The 21,830-nt window shown below is 44.2% G+C and overlaps 1 protein-coding gene across 1 annotated transcript in view; it reads right to left on the bottom strand.

The window, feature by feature from the left end:
• LOC112256808 (dystonin-like) overlaps window positions 1-21,830 on the bottom strand; it is a 186,542-nt gene that overhangs the window by 48,420 nt on the left and 116,292 nt on the right. Inside the window, exons 48-61 of the mRNA XM_042328349.1 lie at window positions 18,903-19,451; window positions 18,229-18,405; window positions 17,256-17,379; window positions 16,030-16,238; window positions 15,487-15,804; window positions 15,231-15,397; window positions 14,880-15,036; window positions 12,937-13,063; window positions 12,592-12,642; window positions 11,935-12,170; window positions 11,536-11,665; window positions 11,082-11,281; window positions 10,323-10,824; window positions 8,641-10,109 (exon numbers count right to left, since the gene is read on the bottom strand). Coding sequence (XP_042184283.1) covers window positions 8,641-10,109; window positions 10,323-10,824; window positions 11,082-11,281; window positions 11,536-11,665; window positions 11,935-12,170; window positions 12,592-12,642; window positions 12,937-13,063; window positions 14,880-15,036; window positions 15,231-15,397; window positions 15,487-15,804; window positions 16,030-16,238; window positions 17,256-17,379; window positions 18,229-18,405; window positions 18,903-19,451 — 4,416 coding nt within the window. The remainder of the gene's footprint in view (window positions 1-8,640; window positions 10,110-10,322; window positions 10,825-11,081; window positions 11,282-11,535; window positions 11,666-11,934; window positions 12,171-12,591; window positions 12,643-12,936; window positions 13,064-14,879; window positions 15,037-15,230; window positions 15,398-15,486; window positions 15,805-16,029; window positions 16,239-17,255; window positions 17,380-18,228; window positions 18,406-18,902; window positions 19,452-21,830) is intronic.

Here is a 21,830-nt window from a genome sequence, read left to right as displayed (position 1 = left end):
TACATTGTGTATTATCAGACGCAGAACAACTTAGACTGGATGAGAGATGATTCTTTCTCTCAATAAGACAGATGATGTCAGAGGTTCATAAGGGCAAGACTTCAATAAAGACAAAACAAGAGATGTTTGATGTTGCTTTTAAAGAAATATTCCTACCCTACGTTTTAAGAGAGCTCTCGGGAATGAGACGTTGCTTTCATTGTGTTATCCAAGGGTGTTATCCAAATTGGACTGAATAAAGTCCTTGATTAATTTTTACATTTTCAAATGTGTATTAAGAAAGATAAGACATTCCGATTGTTTACACAAATCCAGCCATTGGCAAGATATTTAAAACATGTCAGATATATCTGTTTGCCCTCCTGATAAACATGCGTCAGTTCATTGACATGTATTGGTTATTTGTGAGCCATGCATTACCCATAAACCAAAACAAAGAGAGTCAAAATGGATTATCAGCTATGCAGTTTGACTGTCTACAATTAACAATAATGTTTCAAAAATGCAGCTGAGCATTACAACATGTTTCGCCAGTCCCTGAAGAGTGATTGTATAGACAGGCTGCTGGCCTAGGCCACAGAGCTGGCATAACAACAACCTCTTTCTGACTGGTCAGCACTGCAACTTCTAGAAAGGAAAGCACGGCAATTAGTTGGAGCACAGCTGTGCAGCATCACACCAGACAGACTCACAGGCCAGGCTGGCGTACTAAACCCAATTCAGACCTAATGTAATCTGATAAACAAGACTAGCATCCCAGGAAACACTAATCAAAAGTGCCGTATTTATTTGGCCCAGTTGAAGGTAGAATCCACCCTGCAATGCTGGAGTTGGAGGAGACTATTTTGGGGTACCTGGGGGGAGGAGAAGCCCATGAGGTCAATTTCGGAGCATGCGGCTATAGCGGTTAACAGGCTCTCGATCTCGTCGTCCCCTATTTCTTGGTACGACCGTGGCTCACTGCCATTGGCCAAGCAGGCCTCCCTTTCCACTGACAGCAGGAAGTCCTCCAGGTCCTCCATGCTGTATTCCCGCTGTTCTATAGCTCCGTGGTGTTGCAAGTCAAACGGTTTAACACCCATATTTTGTCTACACTCTGGCCGCGGCCCAGAACTCACATAGGGCTCCGGCTGTGTGACAACCACGCTGACCAACTCACAGTCTGACTGGGAGGACATGTCCTCTAGCAGCTCGGCGGTGGGGAGCTCATCATAGCTCGTTAGCGTCCTGGAGACACCATTTTGAACCCTACTGGCTGATCTCGAGGACCTCCTGCCAGTCGAATCCCTACTGTTTGATCTTGAGGAGCGCCTGCCTGTGGAGTCCCTGTATTCCCCATTAGTGATGGTCAACACTGTTTCACTCAAGTCTGTCACACAGGTGTCATTCCCCTCCTGGGACTCCTGTACAGGGTTGTTGCTCTGTCCTGGGTTGTACAGTTCCCTGGGTATGTTGTCCCTGACTGGGGAGAAGGGGAACTCCTCCTGTCCTGAGCTGTTGGAGCAGCTTGGTTTTATCTCCCCAGACACGTGCATGGCCTCGGAGGAGGAGAGGCTCCTGGTGCCTGGGCGTGGTTTCCTGGAGGCCCGGTGGGAGCGGCGCTCCCTCTCTGCGGTGGGGCTGCACAGGCCTGAGTCCTCCTCTGATGTCAGGGAGTTGGTGACACTCCGTCCCCTCCTGCCACGGGTAAAACCATGGCTCGACCTATCCAGTCCGTCTGAACAGAGGGTGCCACTGCGACTGGCGTACTCCCCTATGTTAGTGGGAGCGAATGTCCTCCAGGATCGCCGATGGTGCAGGCGCTCCTTCTTCTCCCCTCCCTGCCCCAGACGAGTCTTAGGGAGTACCGTTCCCGCTCCCCTGATGATGTCACCATTCAGTTTCAGGCCATCAAAGACAGCAGACTCCAGTCTAGCTGCCTCGCGAGTGCGGAGCTCAAAGGCGCTGGAGGAGGTGAGGACTCCGTTGCCACACAGGCTGCTCATGTCCAGGGTGCGGTGTGTGTAGGGTAGGGTGCCAGTGAAGTGCCTGGAAGCCAGGCTACCCTTTGAGCCACAATCAATCTGCTCATTGAGACGGACAGTGTCATAGATGGATCTCTGGGGAACGTAGCAGTCATCAATGTTTAGGTCCTCCTCCTCCCCTTTTCCCACACAGGAGGGGTTCTGGCGGAGGCAGTCTGGTCTGCTAAGAGGTTTCCCCATCTTAAATCTAACTGCACTGACTCAGAGATAATAAAATAATACTAATGTGGTCTGAGGTACAGTATATGTTGTTTCAGTGCAAATATTTGCTGCTAAAGCAACAAGCCAAAAAATACTACTAAAAGTGCAAGTTCAATATTCACTTTTTTAATTTACTTAATTTGCTATATCAAAACCAAGTTCTTATAAAATAAATAAATGAACAATTCACAATAATTGGTGCAATTACTTAGACAAATTCAGAATATATAAAACAGACCTAATAATCGTCATAATCCAAACAGTAAAAATAATGGACCTCAATAACACTAAAGCAACATATCACCCTCACTCAGAAAGTGCACCGGCTGTGCAATCAGTATCAGGAACCGTCCAATCCGTTCATTGAGTCACCTATCCTCAAAGAATTCCCTACTTGGTGCTGTCCTCCCCATTGTCAAAACGACATTAGAATTGTTCTCCCTTAAAAGTGGTTATTTTATCCCTTAAATCCCGCTGGTATCCATGTAGGCTGTGGGAGAGCTTCAGTGCAAAGTGGCATATCCTGATACAAATCCACAGGGCTCTATGAAAACAAAGGGCGAGAAGAGCCAGTGCTCCTGGATAAACAAAAATGCCTGCCCTGCCTCTCTGGTGGTTCGCCCTGCAATGACAGACAGACACCCTCCTGGCAGAGAGGCTGCAGGCCCCGCCCCCGCTAGCTCATTATTCAGGCAACATCTGCCACAGAGGGCTGCTCCGGCACATGTTGATTGGTCGGACGCTTGACCCTTTTTTTCTCTCTAATTCTCCCCTTCTATCTCCACAGTCCATATGACTTAACTTCTTAGTCATCTTCTGTGTCCTGGCACCATCACTCTCACTCTCTCTCTCTCTCTGACTGAGGGGATGGGAGAGGATGGGGGGAACACACAACAAGCAACTAGCTTTCCTCCTCTGAAGGAAGAAAACATTTAATCACACCAGACCAACAGGCAGAGGCAGCTCCCACTTTGGTGACATCACGCTGGGCTGAAATAGATCTCTATGTTTTCCCTTTTTTCTGTTCCTTCTCTGTTGTTTTCCTGTGGATGGTTGCTGTGGACCCTGCAGATATTCTTAATTACTCTGGAATGCCGAGGGAGGCACAGGTCCCAGGTAATTTAACACCCACAGCTCTGCCAAATCCATGGCATGGTGTGTCTATTTTATGGCGAGTGACCCGGGTCGTGTGAGAGAAGAAAGGAGGAATGAGAGAGAGGGATAATGAGAGGAATTCATTTTGTGTGCAGCACAGAAGGCTGACAACAGAAAGGAGTTGAACCATCCCAACTCCTTCCACCACCACGACCCCTTCCCACAATGAGAGGAGGAAAAAGGAGGAGGTCTGGCAGAGATAAATAAGCGGTTAAATAGATCTGTTGGGTTTAGAGAAAGGATATTCAGCAGCTGAATCCCACATCATTTTGACAAAATCCAGGATTTGAATTAAGGGAGGGAAAAGTGTTCCTCTTTTCATCCTCCGTTTCCTGCACCAAGGCTGTTTCCGTTATCCTGGCCTACACTAACTGGTTTGTCATTAGGAATGTGATTTTATTAAACTGGGGGTTTTGATCTCCGAATTAGAAAAATGTGTCATCATGAGATTGATTTATAAAGAGAGCGACTTCACTAATGCCCATTCCAACCAACATAGGATACACCTTAACCAATCAAAATGACTCAAATATCTCCCTCGAAACCTATAGAGCACTTACACATTACTCTTATTACATTGCATGTGAGTAAAGTTATTCACAAGGACAGGCTATTCAGACCAAAGGTTGCAGAAGGGCCACATTTCTTTGTGACATCTTCTGCAGAAAAATCCCTTTCAACAGAACTACTCATCAGTCACTCCCAACAATGGGTGTGAATGAAACGAAAACCATTATAAAGGATTAGACAAAGAATTCAATGAGACAAATTCAAAAGCTTCTCTTGATTGTGTACAAGTGCACTCCTAGTGCATACAGGAACAAATGAATCTCTTAGGTGTCTTAGGTGAATCACAATCCCAAAACACAAAGGAAAAATGCAATGTGTCACCATGAAAAGTGATCTGCCAATCCTGGTACATTTCTGGTGTCATGTTCCACCTTGGGGAGAGTGATTTGATTTGAGTGTATCATCATTGGGGTAAGTGAGCAAGCTGGGCTACACGATGGGGTCTCCCCAACGGCCCTTTTCCCCTCATCAACTTCAGTGAGAGGAATAGCTATGATTAATGAGAGAGAAATTCCTTTTAGGTTCATAGGAGACACTGATGTAACGTCTGAGTAGAAACCTTAAAAATACGCCCCAACACATCCCACCTCCCCAACCCCCAGCAGGTTTTGTCACTGAGCTGAGCTCACACTAACTATCACGAAGGACTACATACACCACATCCTTCCCAGCAAACCTTCCAGATCCCCTAACTACAACAACAATAAGAGTGAAACACTGGACTCGGGAGGGGAGGCTCTTACAAACCGTGACCTAAAATGGTAACGCAACAAAATGAGTTCACTTATTGCTGCCTTTTAATGTTTATTTCTTTCACAACAGCTGCCAATGAAACCCCAAAATAGACCAAGTACCAGATCTACGAATAAACCAAGCAGGATTATTATAGACCACATGAAACCCCTATTCACACTGCAGACATCCCATTACATTCGGTCTCGGTCTGTGTCCACAGGTTTCCGAGCATCAAAACAGGTTTTTAGACACCAATTAGGAAATACCTTGTGCTGTAATGGAATTAAGTAGGGTTCTTTTTGGGATTCCTTATTTTCAGGGAACTTTTCTCAGAGAGAGTAGCTAGCGGCCTGAATGAGTACAATGGTGATTTTCCGCTAGCAGCTGACGTGTCTGTGTGCAGGCCTACCCAACGAGACTTAGAGATGGGACAATGTGAGGGTGATAAGGTGAGCACAACCAGCAGGGAACACGTTGCTCAGCAACAGCTGGTAGTAGTCAATATTATAGGATGGTTCATGGTTACCAATCAAACCCTCTTAAAAAACCCGATCAGACCCCAGCTAAAATGGGCTTTTCATTTATCTGCATGTCCAGCTCTTATATTTAGGCTCACAATGAAGTGTTTTACCATTTTCTTTTCAGGACAACCAAGGCTACACGTAGAACACAAACAATTTGAAATTAACAGTTGCATTAATGAGTTTTATTGATAAATGTCAACAACAAAAAATATGGTTTGCCAAAGCAAAAACCTGATAAAAATGTATTTATACGGGGCCTCCCGAGTGGTGTTGTCACGATCGTCGTATTGATGCATGATTTTAATAAAGGACGAAAAAACACGAAGTAGACAAATTAACAAACTAACCGTGACTGCTATCAAACGACTGTGCTAACATGCAACAACAATAACCCACGAACCACAATACAAAACAGGCTACCTAAATATGGTTCCCAATCAGAGACAACGACAAACACCTGCCACTGATTGAGAACCATATCAGGCCAAAACACATAGAAACAGACTAACTAGACATGCAACATAGAATGCCCACTCATATCACACCGTGACCAAACAAAACATAGAAACAAACGCAAATAATGGTCAGAGTGTGACAGGCGTAGTGGTCTAAGGCACTGCATCGCAGTGCTTGAGGTATCACTACAGACCCGGTTTCAATCCCAGGCTGTGACTGGGAGTCCCATACAATTGTCCCAGCATCGTCCCAGCGTCGTCCGGGTTAGGGGAGGGTTTGGCCAGAGGGGATTTACTTGGCCTGCAGGCTGACTTCGGTCGTCAGTTGAACAGTGTTTCTTCTGACACATTGGTACAGCTGGCTTCTGGGTTAAGTGGGTGGGTGTTAAGAAGCGCGGTATGGCAGGTCATGTTTCAGAGGATGCATGACTCAACCTTTGCCTCTCCCGAGCGCGTTGGGGAGTTGTAGCAATGAGACAAGATCACAATTTGATATCACAAAATTGTTTTGTTTTATTTATCTGAATGCTGTGAGTACAGAAATTGTTTGCTCACCAGGAAATTAATATCCAACTAGTCAGTGACATCTGTGTGGAGTTTGTGACAGAATCTATGTGAACGTATTACAGTATTATAGACACTATGTCCTGGGATATCCTATGATTTTCTATGTAGAAGAACGGCATTTGTGTAGCTTGTGAGTGTCATAGAGCAAAACATGTTACATGTGTGTTTTCGTGAGAGTCTCAACTTATCATAGATAGATTTTAATAGCGTGTAGCTCAAACCATTCAGATTCTACAGACCAGGCCCGGGCACCTTGGGGATCCACCCTTGTCTCTCAAACCCTGCACTAGCTCAGTCCCCGTTAACCACACAGTCTCATGGTTGGTATCTACAGATGAAATAGACGAATCCAATGGAACAACCCAGACGTCTGTAGCTTAAAAACACAATGTTTAAAATGGGTTAACTGGCACAAAATTACATTATATATTATTATAATTCCAGCTTCCATTCAGAACATTGACTGCAGTTCTACAAGACCTATATTTTCATATAACATTTTAAGGTATTTATCTAAAGGCTGATGTTTGTGAATGTACTTGTGATTAAATAAAAAAAACATCAAAACAAAATTTAACAAATTCCTTTGGCCTATATTTTCAAATAGATGTGTAATGCTGTAGTATGAAACATTTGGTTAAAAGTAATGTTTTGATATGATGCTTTCAGACAATAAATAACTTTTTTTTTCCCAAATCTGAATAGTTAATCCCCTTCCATCAACTCTAACAGCATTTACAGGCTTTTAGAATGCTTTTTTTTATTCCACATTAAGTCATGTTTCATCCACCACTGATATACCAACAAAAGCCTTGATAATATTATGGCACAATTATGCTGTTGTTAGTGTTTCATTTATATTCTCTCATATCTTTCCTATTAAGATAGTGTTTTATAAAATAATTGTTGTTTTATTTCATAGAGAGCATAAAGACGTTTTACACATTCAAGCTAACATCAAAGGAAACTTGACTGAAGGGAGAAAAACTCTGTAAATACAAAAACAATAATGTTGAATGATTAAAAACTCCTAGTAGTGGTAAATGTGTTGGTTGGAGAAGGAGTCTATAGAGTTCAGTATATGTAGGGGAGTGAATATTGCACTGCAGGAATATGGTTTCTGGCTAGTGGTTACTATTCTGGCTCCCTTTCCATTTCTGTAGAATCCAGATATTCCCAATACAGCGTAAGCATGCACTACTAGATGCCTTTATTGTTAACAGCAACGGTATGACATATAGTAACCACCACCTCAAGATGTTCCACAGCTAGAAAAGCAATGCCCTGTATACTCTTAAATTCTACAGGGGAAAGATCAAGTTCAGGTAGGCTTATACAGAAAAGTCATGCACACCAACGATGAGCATCTAAAGCCATCCACAGACAGGCTAACACAAACTTTAAGACTTTTAGTCAGCTCTTTCTAAAGAGGAACAGCAGATGCTCAAACACCAGTGAATTAGCTGGTAGAGCAGAATAATGAAACAAAGCACGTGTTCACTCTTTCATGCCAACGAGTGAGTCACCACTGACCAGGTAAGGCCACGCCCATTTTTGTTTATTATTATATATATATATTTTTTGTACTTTTAACCCCTTTTTCTCCCCAATTTCGTGGTATCCAATTGCAGTTACAGTCTTGTCCCATCGCTGCAACTCCCATACGAACTCGGGAGAGGCGAAACACGACCCCTTCAAGCCGCACTGCTTCTTGACACACTACCGGCTTAACCCAGAAGCCAGCCACACCAATGTGTCAGAGGAAACACCGTACAGCTGGCGCCCTGTTGTTTAACTTATAATACCACTGAAGTCTGAATTAAGATAGTGATGTGGATTTATTTCCAGAGATTTCTGCATGCAATGTTGAAAAATGTTCTAATGGTTTTCTACTGCACTTTGCACTTTGTTTATTGATGCTTTGTGTCTTTACTGTTTATCTGGTTTTAAAGTATTTTTATTTAATATGGTACTTGAACTTGCTGTATGTTTTTAAACTGTTGCAACCAAATTACCCAGTAATGGAATGTTTTGTTGTAGTGAGTTCAGTAAATCAAAATAATATTTTGGTGTAGGTGAAGCTCAAACAGACACTCAAGATCCTATGTTACTCCAGGTGTTATAAGTCTTGCTAATGGTTATTTTAGGGTAGTACTGTATGTAAGGATGATATCTTTCTGGCAGGGTAATGTCATCCAGTTGAGTGATGTGGCTGGTGAAAGTGATAGCGCTAGAGTACAATAGTAAAGCACGAGCTGAAATAATATGATACCATAATGTAGCCAATGCGTAAGGCATTCAAAACCACAATGAATCACCATTAGTGGTGGCAACCAAGCTTGATAATACAGTATCAGCCTTTCCATTACATTTACTTTACTGTAAAATGTTAACAAAATGTAATCTTACCTTGAAAGCTTCCAACTGTTGGTTGATGACATCCGTCTCCATGCCAACTGACCCTTGACCCTCCTCCTTGACCTCAGCTCCGCCCAGTTTGTTAGTGAACTGCTGTAGCTTGGAGTAAAGCTCATTCAGACGGGTGAATGTACTCCCCACCTCTTCCTCTCTCCCTTTGGCTCTGTCCATCAGCTTGCCACACTGCTTACTCAGAACATCCAGATCTCTCTTCAGCCCCAGAAGATCTGGGGAGGCCTCAGTTTCCAGCATCTTCTTACATCTGTCCTCTCCTCGAGCCGTGTCTGCCATCAGCTCCTGCAGTTTCTCCATAAAGACCTTGATGCCGCCCTGCTGCTCATTCAGAGTGGCCAGTTCGCGGCCCACAGGAGCCATGCTGTCAAGCTCATCATCTAAGTCTGCGAAGCAGGTGAACATCTCGCGGATGTTGGTCTGGAACTGCCCGATGCCCTGCAGCTTGCCCTCCAAGGTGGAGCAAGTCTTCCCTACATCCTTGCTGAGGGAGCCGTACTCTTTCTCCAGGCTGTCAGCCTGAAGGAGGAGGTCTGTCACCCCGTCAGCTTCGGGGACGTCGGCCACGAGGCCCTGGGCAAGGCTCTTCAGGTGCTCCAGCTGTGTGTTGACCCCATCCAGGCTCTTCTGCTGGGCCTTCATGCTGATCAGGTTCTTGTTGCTGTAGGCCTGGACCCCCAGTGATGTGTGGGCATCTAGCTGCTTCTTAGCCCCTGCCAGCTGGCCCTTGGCCTCTTTGTGGGTGTCGTTGAACTCCTTCAGCCTCTGTGAGATCTTGTCCAGAGAATCCCTCTTGTTCTGGACCCTCTCTGTGACCCGGTCCACGCTCTGCCCAATGGCCGCCTTCTCCTCCCTGACAGCCTCTATGTCTGCATTGGCCACCTCCAGGAGGCTTTCGGCTGCAGTGTTCAGCTGCGCCACCAGGCCTCTGTGTTTGTCCACGTCCTTCTGGATGGCCTTCAGCTGGGAGATTGAGCTCTCCACCACAGCTGGGTCCACGCTGAGCCTGACGCTACCCTCCCTGACCTCACTCTCCTGGACCCAGGACTGGAGCTTCTCAGCATGCTCGTGATACTTTTGGGCCCTCTGCAGCGCCCCCTGGAGCTTATCCTGGCGCTCGGATGAGCTCTTCTTCACGTCGTCCCAGTTGGAACGCAATGTGGCCAGCTGGCCCTGCAGCGCCACCTTCTCTGCCCCATCTGTGTTCTGGAGTAGGGTCTCCCCCTCCCTGACGATGGTGCTGTATGGTTCCTTATGTTCACTGAGGGCCTTCTGCAGGGCACTGTGCTCTTTCAGGCTTTGCTGAAGGTTCTCCACAAGGGCTGAGACTGCCTGAGATTTAGACTGCTCCTGGAGCATCTCATTCATCCACCCCTGGAAGTCTTTGGAAGTCTGGTGGAACTGCTGGGAGCTTGCGAAGGCTGAGTTCAGCTGCTGGATCCGCTTCACTAAAAAAGAGCATGTACATTAATGTCATTAAGAGGCAGAGGAACAAAGCATACATTTATCATTCAGAGTGACAATGTCTACCTCATCATGAAACTCCTTCAATGGCTGTCAAAGTTTCAGACATTAAACCACAGTACAGCCTGAAGCTTCTCATTAAAGAGAAAAAAACATATTATATAAAAAAATGAAAGCAAATGAAATCAAAGCCAAACCTGCTTTGTCCTCCAACTGTTTGAAGGGCTTGGTGACCACCTCCAGCTGCCTGGCTAGGTCTGTTTTCAGGTAGTCCTCAGTGACCAGGGCAGAGAGCTCTGAGCAGAGGGTCTCAGCCTCTTTCAGTCTCTTCCTCTCCTCCCTCAGCTGGCCAGAGATGATGTTAGCCTCTTCCAGCTGCTTCTTCACCACGTCAGGCTGACTGCTAAGGGCCTGTTGGCTGTTGAGCCGGGTCTCCAGTGAGGCGGCGCTCTGGCTCAAGCTCCTCAGCAGATCCTGGAACTGGCCAGTCTTCCCCACGGCCTGGTCGATGAGGCCGGCTCGCTGTCTCAGCTGCCCAGTCAGGCCCTGCCATTTCTGGGTGACGGCGGCCAGTTGGTCCTTCACCACCTTCCCACCAGAGGAGGGGTCCTGCTTGGCTGAGGTGCTCAGGATAGCAGCAGCAGCCTCATTAAGCTGGTCATACTGTGGTTTACGGCTGTCAAACTCGTTCAGGAGGATCTAGGAGGGACAAGTCAATATGACCTTAATAAATAGCAATGTTAGTGTTTAATAATGCATATAATGTGAAAAATGGTTCAACCTTTTCAATCTTAATCATCTTGATTTTGACTAATTCTGGCAAGCCTCAACATTTGGCCTGCAGACAAAACAATGACTGTCTTTAACATTAGCTTACGTGTGAAGTAGGTGACATTGACATTGAACCATGGTGGTAATAATTTCAACACTAACTAATATGTCCCATAGTGAAGTACCTGGACTTGCTGCCTCTGTGTGTTGAGCATGTTGGGGTCCATGGAGAGGGGCCCCAGGACACTGAGCATCATCTCCTTCTCTGAGAGCCACTGGCGGAGCTGTGGCTCAGTGGTCTGGAACACGTCCAGGATCCTGTTGGACTCCTCCAGGTGCTGCTTCCTGTTCTCCACCGACCCGCTTACATCCGCCCAGGCAGCATCTGAGGAACAAACATCCGTCAGCACAAAACACCCTGGCAACTTGAACTTTGCACAGCCCCTACTGATTAGGTCTTAGCTGTATGAGTCTGCCAATTCTGTAGGTGTGGGGGAGGCCAGTTATTCTGTCATGAAGCCTTGGAAAGGGGGGAGCGGTTGACTGGACTGGACTGACCCCGGGTAAAGCTCTCTGCATTGATGCAGTAGATATTAAAACATTTGGAGACAAACAGATGGGATGCTGCATACTGCATACCTATCTGTGCCAGCATCTGCTTCCATTTGGCTGCTTCAGGAGAGTCTGGGTGTTTCTCAATCAAGTGGAGGAGCTTCTCTCTCAGCTTCTGGAGCTGCTCGTGCTTTTGTTTCATGTCCTCCTCAAAGGCCTGAGGAAAATAGAGATATAGTGCTTGACTAAAACCATCATATATTTGATTCATTGGCTCTTCATGCACTCTTCATGCACAGAGTAGAAACAAGAGGCACCTGCCTAAAACATTGGCTACCCACAGAGCATTTTGCATACCAATAATACTCTGAGATATTTCATATGATACCACTGGATGTACTAAACCACTACTATAATAAGCCATAGGCACAACAACTATTACAATGTAGAAACAGTCTATGAAGACCAGGCCTTGGCTGAATCTACCTTCTGTTGCTCCAGTTGTGTTTTCATGGCGTCTTTCTCTGTGGACGCAGAGTTCCAGGATGCTGTTGTCTTCTTCATGTCCTTCAGCCATGTTATCATGGCATCTGTCTCCTTCTGGGCCTCTGCCATCTGCTGCACCAGGCCAGAGAGTTCTGCAGCCCGGTCCTTCAGTAGTTCTCCCAGCCTCTCGTGGCCCTCGTTGATATACGACATGTTCTGCTGTACCACCATCAGCTCTGTGGGTGGTTAGAGTGTTAGACACCAGCCAGTTTACCTTTCATAACAACAATGACTTGGACAAGGCACTGCTGTAAGCAGTTCCAGCACTACTGGAAATGGTCACATCAAACATTTGTTTGTGAATTTAGTCTGTGAAATTGTTTTGCAGTGTGGTCTAAACACAGCTGGTTTGAAATGGGTTTTCATGCTATTGAAGGTATATTGAAAATAGATTGAAATCATGTTCTTAATACATTGGAATGTAAAAAGAATGGGACATTTCCAGTAGAAAGAATCAAGGATAAGTACAAGACGAGGCCTAAAACAGACCATTTCAACCGAACAAGCCATTACATGATAAGTTGTTATGCTAATGTACAGGTCTGGAACACTGTGTTGATACATTCCTAACATGACACACTGGTAAAGAAAAAGTACCTTTATTGGTTAGGTAGGCATGGTTTCCGGGGCCACCACCGTTAGCAACGGCTGATCGCAAAACAAACAAATACACAAGATCATGCTTATTTGTTAAGTACAAATGTCAAAAGCAAACTAGACTCTATTGGGTTGTCATACAGGAAAAAGATCATTGTATGATCACTGTGGTTCCATTGAGATCAGGGTCATGTTCTGTACAGTACAGCGTAGCAAAACGTGTTGCAACAGATAGCGGGTATCTCCCCTTTCATTGTTTTCTCATTCCCGAACACAACCATTTGCTTAAAAATATCTCTAACAAACTGCTTTGAGATAATCAAACCTTCTGAAAGCATACAGTACCTGACTTGTGTGACATCTTGGTCTTGGCTGGAGATGTGAGAACACTTATGAAGCTACATAGCGCAGATCCTTTGCTATTTATATCTTGGACAGCAGAGCCTTTGGTTGTCCATTCCTCCATTAGAGCCTGAAAAGAGATCAATCAAACCAATAACATAGTTTACACAACACTGTCCCGAATAAGGCTGCAATTTGCATGGCTACATTGAGAGAACACTGAATGACTCTGTCTTGACTGTTTATTGTAAGAAGCAGGGCCAAGCTAAATATATTTGGAGCAATGCAGCATCGAGACTAAAATCTCCTCAAAGGAAACCCTTTCCAATGTCAAGTTCTGATTAATTTAATTTTAAACTCTGATTTTTCGCATGGTACAAACAAATTATTCAATATGCAAATGTATTATTAACTGTGGAGGGATTTGTGTTTTAATCTTTGATGTTTGACCTATTTACTTATGGTTCGTTACTCTCTTCTTGTCTTTTATCTTTTTTCTGTGACACACTGTACCAGTTCATCTCTGATTGGAAGTTTTTTTCTGGCAGAGAGTCACAGTTATTTAGTGTTTGACTCCTTGACGAGTCCTATGTTAAACACTTCCCATCCTTTTATTGCTTTGGCATGGAAACTACTGTGAAATCAGGGAGGACAAAATAGTGATATATCGCACTGCACTCCTCTTACTCCATTACAAAAACACATTAAGTGCCAAACCTGTGACGTGGGTAATATGACATGAAAACATGAGCGGCAGGTAGCCTAGATGTTCGGCGGTGGAGGAGATCTTTGTGGGCTATACTCAGCCTTGTCTCAGGGTAGTAAGTTGGTGGTCTGTTGATATCCCTCTTGTGGTGTGGGGGCTGTGCTTTGGCAAAGTGGGTGGGGTTATATCCTGCCTGGTTGGCCCTGTCCGGGGGTATCCTCGGATGAGACCACAGTGTCCCCCCCGTCTTATCTGGTGCCCTGTGTGAATTTAAGTATGCTCCCTCTAATTACTCTCTCTTCCCTCTGGGAGGACCTGGACCATGCCTCTGGACTACCTGCCCTGATGACTTCTGGCTGTCCCCAGTGCACCTGGTCATGCTGCTGCTCCAGTTTCAACTGTTTTGCCTGTGGCTATGGAACCCTGACCTGTTCACCGGACTTGCTACCTTGTCCCAAACCTGCTGTTTTCGACTCTTCTCTCTCACTATCGCACCTGCTGTCTCGACCTCTGAATGCTCAGCTATGAAAAGCCAACTGAGATTTACTCCTGAGGTACTGACCTGTTGCACCCTCTACAACCACTGTGATTATTATTTGACCCTGCTGGTCATCTATGAACGTTTGAACATCTTGAAGAACAATTTGGCCTTAATGGCCATATACTCTTATAATGTCCACCCGGCACAACCATAAGATAACTGGCCACCCCTCAGAGCCTGGTTCCTCTCTAGGTTTCTTCCTAGGTTCCTGCCTTTCTAGTGAGTTTTACCTAGCCACTGTGTTCCTACATCTGCATTGTTTGCTGTTTGGGGTTTTAGGCTGGGTTACTGTATAGCACTTTGTGATATCTGCTGATGTAAAAATGGCTTTATAAATAAATAAAATTGCAAAATAAATGTGAGAGCATTGGGCCAGTAACCGAGAGATTGCTGGTTCAAAACCCAGAGCCAACTAGGTGAAAAATAAGCCAATGTGCCCTTGAGCAAGGCACTTAATCATAATTACTCCTGTACATTGCTCTGGATAAGAGCGTCTGCTAAATTACTCAACTTAAAAAATGTAACATAAGGCATTCAAGACCATTTGAAGAACAAGCTCCACATTCACCTGCACCTTTGTAACATAGCTATGCAGTTGTCCTTCTTTGCACTAAGAACAAAGGTAGAACATATAATTTCCATAATGCAAATAAGTAAGGGGGGCTATCTAGTACCAGACCAGTCTGCCTGCTCACTCACATTGACTCTCTGCAGGTCATTCAATAGACTCTGTTCACTGCTGGTTGGCTGAACCACAGGGACTTTCTCTGTTGTCTCCTCCAGCCACGTCCTGAGAGCTCCGGCTGCATCCCTGAAGTCTCCCAGCTGGTCCTGGCAGGAAGACACCTCCTCCTCTCTGTGTTGTAAAAGGGAGAAGACAACCACAGTCACATCACATCACAGAGACATATCAAATATGCCAAAACATGACTGTCAACTGGCGAGATAAAATAATGATGTTTCTTCTGTGTCAAATGAGAACAAGTATCCCCACAAGTAGATTGTACATGAGGATCAGCAGGTGGCTCTGCTACCGTCATCTTCACGTACTTCTCTTTCACAGTGTCTTTGAAGGCATTGAAGTTGTTGGAGAGGTTGTCAATCTTTCCCTGAATCTGGGCCATGCTTCCCTCTGGACCCATATTGGACAGCTCCTTTGACAGCTTTTGCAGTATTTCCACATCCTTGGCATGTTCAGCCAACTCAGTGTTAGTGTCCTACAGAAACATTAGAACAGTTAGAACAATTGGAAGATCACTATTGAGCAATGTGTGGTTGAAAATGAGCATTAAATTAACATATTTACCTGCATGAGCTGCGAGAGCTCGTTGACATTTTTCCCTGGCCCGTCTGTTTCGGAGAGGGCCTGTGAGCGCTTGAGCACAAACTGCTGCACCTTGTCTGAGGTCTTCTCGAACTCCTCCACCTTGTCCTTCAGCTGCTCCAGCTGCTCCATTTTCTGCTTGTGCTTGTCACAGGTGTCAGAGAAGCGCTGTGACAGGGCGTCCATTTTGGACTGCAGCAGAGCCGCGGCGGAGGGGTCAGCTGTCTCCACAAATTTCTTCACCTTGGCCTTCATGGCCGAGATGCTACTCTGGCGACTGGAAATATCCTGCTCCAGAGCCTTGAAGAAAAACACAACAGATGACAAATATATATTTTAGAGACATTTGAATGTTTTTCAATGTTTTTATAGTTCAGGTTTCATCATCTGTAGAAGATCATGCAGAGACAAATTCCAAATGAACGGTTGAGCCAAAATAACCAGTTACAGTAAGGTGAATATATGGTGAAATGGCTATTTGACTGGCAAAAACAGTGACACAAAGTGAATGTTTACAGTACTTACAGCCCCGTTGCTCAGCACATCTCCAATTGCTGCTGAATCCAGAGGGACTTGTCCTTTCTCCTTCACACTCTCCTCTACTCCCTCCATCCAGCTCATCATCTCATCCAGGCCATCCTGGACACTCAGGGAGCGGGTCAGGGTGATCTGAAGCTTCTCATTACGATCACTCACTGACTTGGACAGGTTGTCATACCTTTCCACAATATCATCTGAAAGCAAAGACACAATGTAAGGGTTTTAGGGTCAATGCTTAGCACTGGTAAAAGTTCATACCACTTGGAAATGATGAGCAAATCAAGTCAGGGTTGTCACTGTTCTCTCTGTTCGACCTTTCTGCTAAGGTCAAACATATGGAAAAATACTTTTGAGTCGGCCAAGCGCAATATCATTAGGGACAAGGTAAACATTTTTACATTCAGCATCACGCCGTCAAGGGAAATATAGTATTCATTCTAACAAAGACATCTACTTATATTTCAGGATGTTGTGCATCTCTTATTAAAATAATCAGAATTCATGTAAACATTACAGTTTTGGAAACATAGGTTGTCCAAAATAATTGGTCTCTTGGCACCACTTACCCGGATATAAGTTGAGCTGCCGGACAGGGTAAGTTGAGCAACTTACAAACACTATGTACTTTTTAAAAATACTTTTAACATAGACCAGGACCTGGTGTTACCTCATATCCCCGCGATAATGCCTGGCATTATGCCTGGGAAGAAAACACTTACATTTGCTCAAACTGTGGCTCAACTTACTCCATGGCCATTGGCTCAACTTACCCCAAGGCAAACCATTTTCATTAGCCCACAAGGATCAACTTTCATGCTAGGTTTAGAACCTCATATTGACGCTTATAGAGACCCCAACTGATGTATAGAATAATCTCAAAATGTATTTTGGTTAAGATACAAGCTTCATGAAACCTCTAGAACAATACATTAATTTGACTTGGTGAAAACAAAATTGGGACCTAACACAGACTCTATGATATGATGACCTCTTCCTAAATATTTGGTCAAATTATTACATTTGTGTATGGTGTCCTAGAAACAAGGGATGGCTCAACTTACCACACTCTCCCCTACTACTATTTCACTCCAACAGTCATGAATCACTATGATAGGAACCACACATTGGCAGTGGCACTATATTGTCAAGTATTTCATTATTTTTTAGAAATAGCATTGGATGAGAATCTACACTTAAGACTGATTACTCACCTACTGTCTCCTGGATCTCGTCCTGATTGGTCAACAGGTCCCCCTCAGCAGTGACCAGAGAGTCAGATGTTTTGCGGAGTGTCTCCACAGCAGTCTGACGACCAGTGGTCTGATTTTGTAGAGCCTGACCATGACAAACACAGGCAGACAGAAGATTAGACAGTCAACATGTCTAACAGACAAACCACACAGCTCCATATAGATATATCAATACACTCCAGCTATATCTTTATTACAATGCTGTAATTATACAGATTTAAAGCTGGAGACAAATATTTTGTAAAAGCATCTAAAAACAAATAGTGTTATTCAAATACTAGAACTCCACTACTGTAACTTTCCATATACCTGACTGGTTGCACTCAGGGGGAAACGTAGCATTTCCCTGACATAAACTACATTCTTGAGTTTTAGGCGCCTCTAATCTTCTATATCTATGAGCCACTGCAATACAACTCCATAGAGAGATGTAATGGAACATGACTTTACTCCCACTCTCTCTCTCTCTCTACACTACATACTTTTGTTGCAAGCCAGCTTGACTCAGAGAGTACTGCAGGGACATCATCTATTAAAGGATACTAGGCATTCTCTACACCTCTGTCCAGTCCAACTCCAATCATAACCCCCCCACCCCCGCCTCAAAGGCATACGCAAGACAATGAACGAATGGTTAGGATATTCATGTCTTGGGGACTGCTTTGAGGTTTGAATTTGGACCTAAAAATAGCAGTGTTGTTTTAAAGTGAGTGGAAACACTGTATATGGAGAGGGAAGTTTGAAGCGGTGTAATGACCTCTAAACCCATTCAGTTCTCAGAGCCGTCAGTGAGTAAACTCTGAAAAAAGGCTGTTCTGTAAACAGCTATGCCTCCACTTGCCCTCCTCTAGCCCGGAGTCTGTTACACTGTGGTAATGTGCTTTGTCTGGATAAAACTCATACTGTTTGGTGAGATTTCATTTTTTTGTCATACCTTGGTGTCCTCCAGCTGTTTCTGTAGGGTTTGAGGGTCGGCAGCAATGGCCTCAGACTGTTGCCTTCTGGCTTCCTCCGCTGAGTTGTTGAGCCACTTCAGGAGACCAGCGGTTGAGTCCTCGTACTTCTTGTACTTGTCCACCACATCTTTGAGGTTGTTGCCGAGCTCATTGCACTGAAAGAAATGAGTTGTGATGTTGATCGCTGTGGTAGTTACTAACTTGGAATGCATGCAGTATTACTGCCTACTCTTTTCTGTATCTCAACCTATAGAAAAGCTGGACAGCAATATATAATAAGAGAGCATTTCATCTGAATTGTTTTTAAGATGAACAGTTACACAAAGTCAACCTTTGCCTCTCAGTATGAGAGTGAACCAGTGTTGTGATACAGAACAATGACTCATTCGCTTTCATTTTGATTAAACAGAAATGCTTCCACCGTGTGGTGAGAATAGGATATTACATCCATTAAAAAAAACATTCAATCATTCTGAGATGTGTGTCTCACTCAGTGTTCACCGTACTGATTTAAATAGCTAGACCTCCTGGTGTTACCAAGGTGGTTCAGTGAACAACATGCATGTGATCAGTAACCTTGCTGAAGACTTTGAGACTAGGCTTTAGTCCAGCGGGCTAAATCAGTCTTGTGGTACTGGTATATGAAGTTTACCTGAGAGTGCAGGGCTTTGTAACGGCCAGCAACCGAGTCCAGCTTATCCTTTACAGTAGCGCAGGTTCCAGTGGTATCCACCTCCAGCTGAGCATCTTTCCCCTTAGGGTCCATGCGTCCACAAGCTTTCGCCACGTCCAGCACCTTCTGCCCTGAGATGGTGATGAACCGCAGGTCCCCCTTGTGGGAGATGACGTCCTCAGAGAAGCTCTTCTGTCTCTGGAGCTTCTCTGTGAGGATGTTCAGAGCTCCAGCGGGGGCTCCCAGCTCCCCCACCTCCCCCTCGGCCTGCTGCAGCCAGCCCTCAAACTCCTCACAGTCTCCTTGGAACTTCTTCAGCTCCTCCTGGACCTGGACCACCTGCTTCATCTGCTGTTCTGCCTGGGTAAGGGAAGCGTCGTACCGACCCTTCAACTCCTGGATGTCCATCTGCAGCTTGTCTTTCTCCGTGGAGGACAGGGCATGGGCCTGGTGGTCCAGCAGAGCCTGGGCTGACTGGGTGGCCATGATCATGTCCTGCTGCTGGGACAGGATCTCCTGGTGATGAGCCTGGAAGAGGAGAGAGTCCATTCAAATTCCAAAAGCTTTATTGTCAAATTGACATAGTATGAAAAATTGCCACATGAAAAACCTACAACACTGATATTTAACACACGGGACAAGATATGAAATGAAAAAATTAAATAAAGTGAAAATATTGCATTTAAGTATTGGTTAACTCTTGAGGTTCCTAGGGTCTCCACCGAGCTAGGAAAATCTGCTTTCAGTTTTAATGGACTCTATTGCTGGAACAGATTTCAAAATACATTTTTTATATGTATTTGTATTTTTTATTTAACCTTTATTTAACTAGGCTTTTTTAACAATTCTTATTTAAAATGACGGCCTACACCGGCCAAACCCGGACGACGCTGGCCAATTGTGCGCTGCCCTATGGGCCTCCCAATCATGGCCGGTTGTGATACAACCTGGATTCAAACCAGGGTAACTGTAGTGACGCCTCTAACACTGAGATGCCGTGCCTTAGACCGCTGTGCCACTTGGAAGCCCAAAACGATGTTCTGGTGTCATTCAGGCACTTTGAAGTATTGACTGGGGACTTATTTGTTGAGGAATGTAACTGTTTTTCTGAGTATGTGATATGTGATGTTTTATGCTTCCCATGACTATGTATATATATAAATACAGTTGAAGTCAGAAGTTTACATACACCTTAGCCAAATACATTTAATCTCAGTTTTTCAGAATTCCTGACATTTAATCCTAGTAAAAATTCCCTGTTTTAGGTCAGTTAGGATCACCACTTTATTTTAAGAACGTGAAATGTCAGAATAATAGGAGAGAGAATGATTTATTTCAGCTTTTATTTCTTTCATCACATTCCCAGTGGGTCAGAAGTTTACATACACTCAATTAGTATTTGGTAGCATTGCCTTTAAATTGTTTAACTTGGGTCAAACGTTTCGGGTAGCCTCCACAAGCGTCCCACAATAAGTTGGGTGAATTTTGGCCCATTCCTCCTGAAAGAGCTAGTGTAACTGAGTCAGGTTTGTAGTCCTCCTTGCTCGCACACGCCTTTTCAGTTCTGCCCACATATATTCTATAAGATTGAGGTCAGGGCTTTGTGATGGCTACTCCAATACCTTGACTTTGTTGTTCTTAATCCATTTTGCCACAACTTTGGAAGTATGCTTGGGGTCATTGTCCATTTGGAAGACCCATTTGCGACCAATCTTTAACTTCCTGACAGATGTCTTGAGATGTTGCTTCAATATATCCACATAATTTTCCCTTCTCATGATGCCATCTATTTTGTGAAGTTCACCAGTCCCTCCTGCAGCAAAGCACTCCCACAACAAGATGCTGCCACCCCCGTGCTTCACGGTTGGGATGGTTTTCTTAGGCTTGCAAGCCTCCCCTTTTTCCTCCAAACATAACGATTGTCATTTTGGCCAAACAGTTCCATTTTTGTTTCATCAGACCAGAGGACATTTCTCCAGAAAGTACAATCTGTGTCCCCATGTGCAGTTGCAAACCGTAGGCTGGCTTTTTTATGGCAGTTTTGGTTTCCTTCCTGAGTGGCCTTTCAAGTTATGTCGGTGTAGGACTTGTTTTACTGTGGATATAGATACTTTTGTACCTGTACCTTTGCTGTTGTTCTGGGATTGATTTGCACTTTGCGCACCAAAGTACGTTCATCTCTAGGAGACAGAACATGTCTCCTTCCTGAGCGGTATGACGGCTGCGTGGTCCCATGGTGTCTATACTTGGGTACTATTGTTTGTACAGATGAACGTAGTACTTTCAGGTGTTTGGAAATTGCTCCCCAGGATGAACCAGACTTGTGGAAGTCTACAATTTTTTTCTGAGGTCTTGGCTGATTTCTTTTGATTTTCCCATGATGTCAAGCAAAGAGGCACTGAATTTGAAGGTAGGCCTTGAAATACATCCACAAGCACACCTCCAATTGACTCAAATGATGCCAATTAACCTATCAGAAGCTTCTAAAGCCATGACATAATTTTCTGGAATTTTCCAAACTGTTTAAAGGCACAGTCAACTTAGTGTATGTAAACTTCTGACCCACTGGAATTGTGATACAGTGAATTATAAGTGAAATAATCTTTCTGTAAACGATTTTAGGGAAAATTACTTGTGTCATGCACAAAGTAGATATTTTGTCATGCACAAACTATAGTTTGTTTAACAAGAAATTTGTGGAGTAGTTGAAAAACAAGTTTTATTGACTCCAACATAAGTGTACTTCCGACTTCAACTGTGTGTGTATATATATATATATATATATATATATATATATACATACATACATGCCTACATACATACATACATGCCTACATGCATACATACATACATACATACATACATACATACATACATACATACATACATACATACATACATACATAC

The sequence above is a fragment of the Oncorhynchus tshawytscha genome, linkage group LG01 (genome assembly GCF_018296145.1).
Source record: "Oncorhynchus tshawytscha isolate Ot180627B linkage group LG01, Otsh_v2.0, whole genome shotgun sequence".
In the NCBI taxonomy this organism is placed as follows: Eukaryota; Metazoa; Chordata; class Actinopteri; order Salmoniformes; family Salmonidae; genus Oncorhynchus; species Oncorhynchus tshawytscha.
This window is presented reverse-complemented; position numbering and strand designations above follow the sequence as displayed.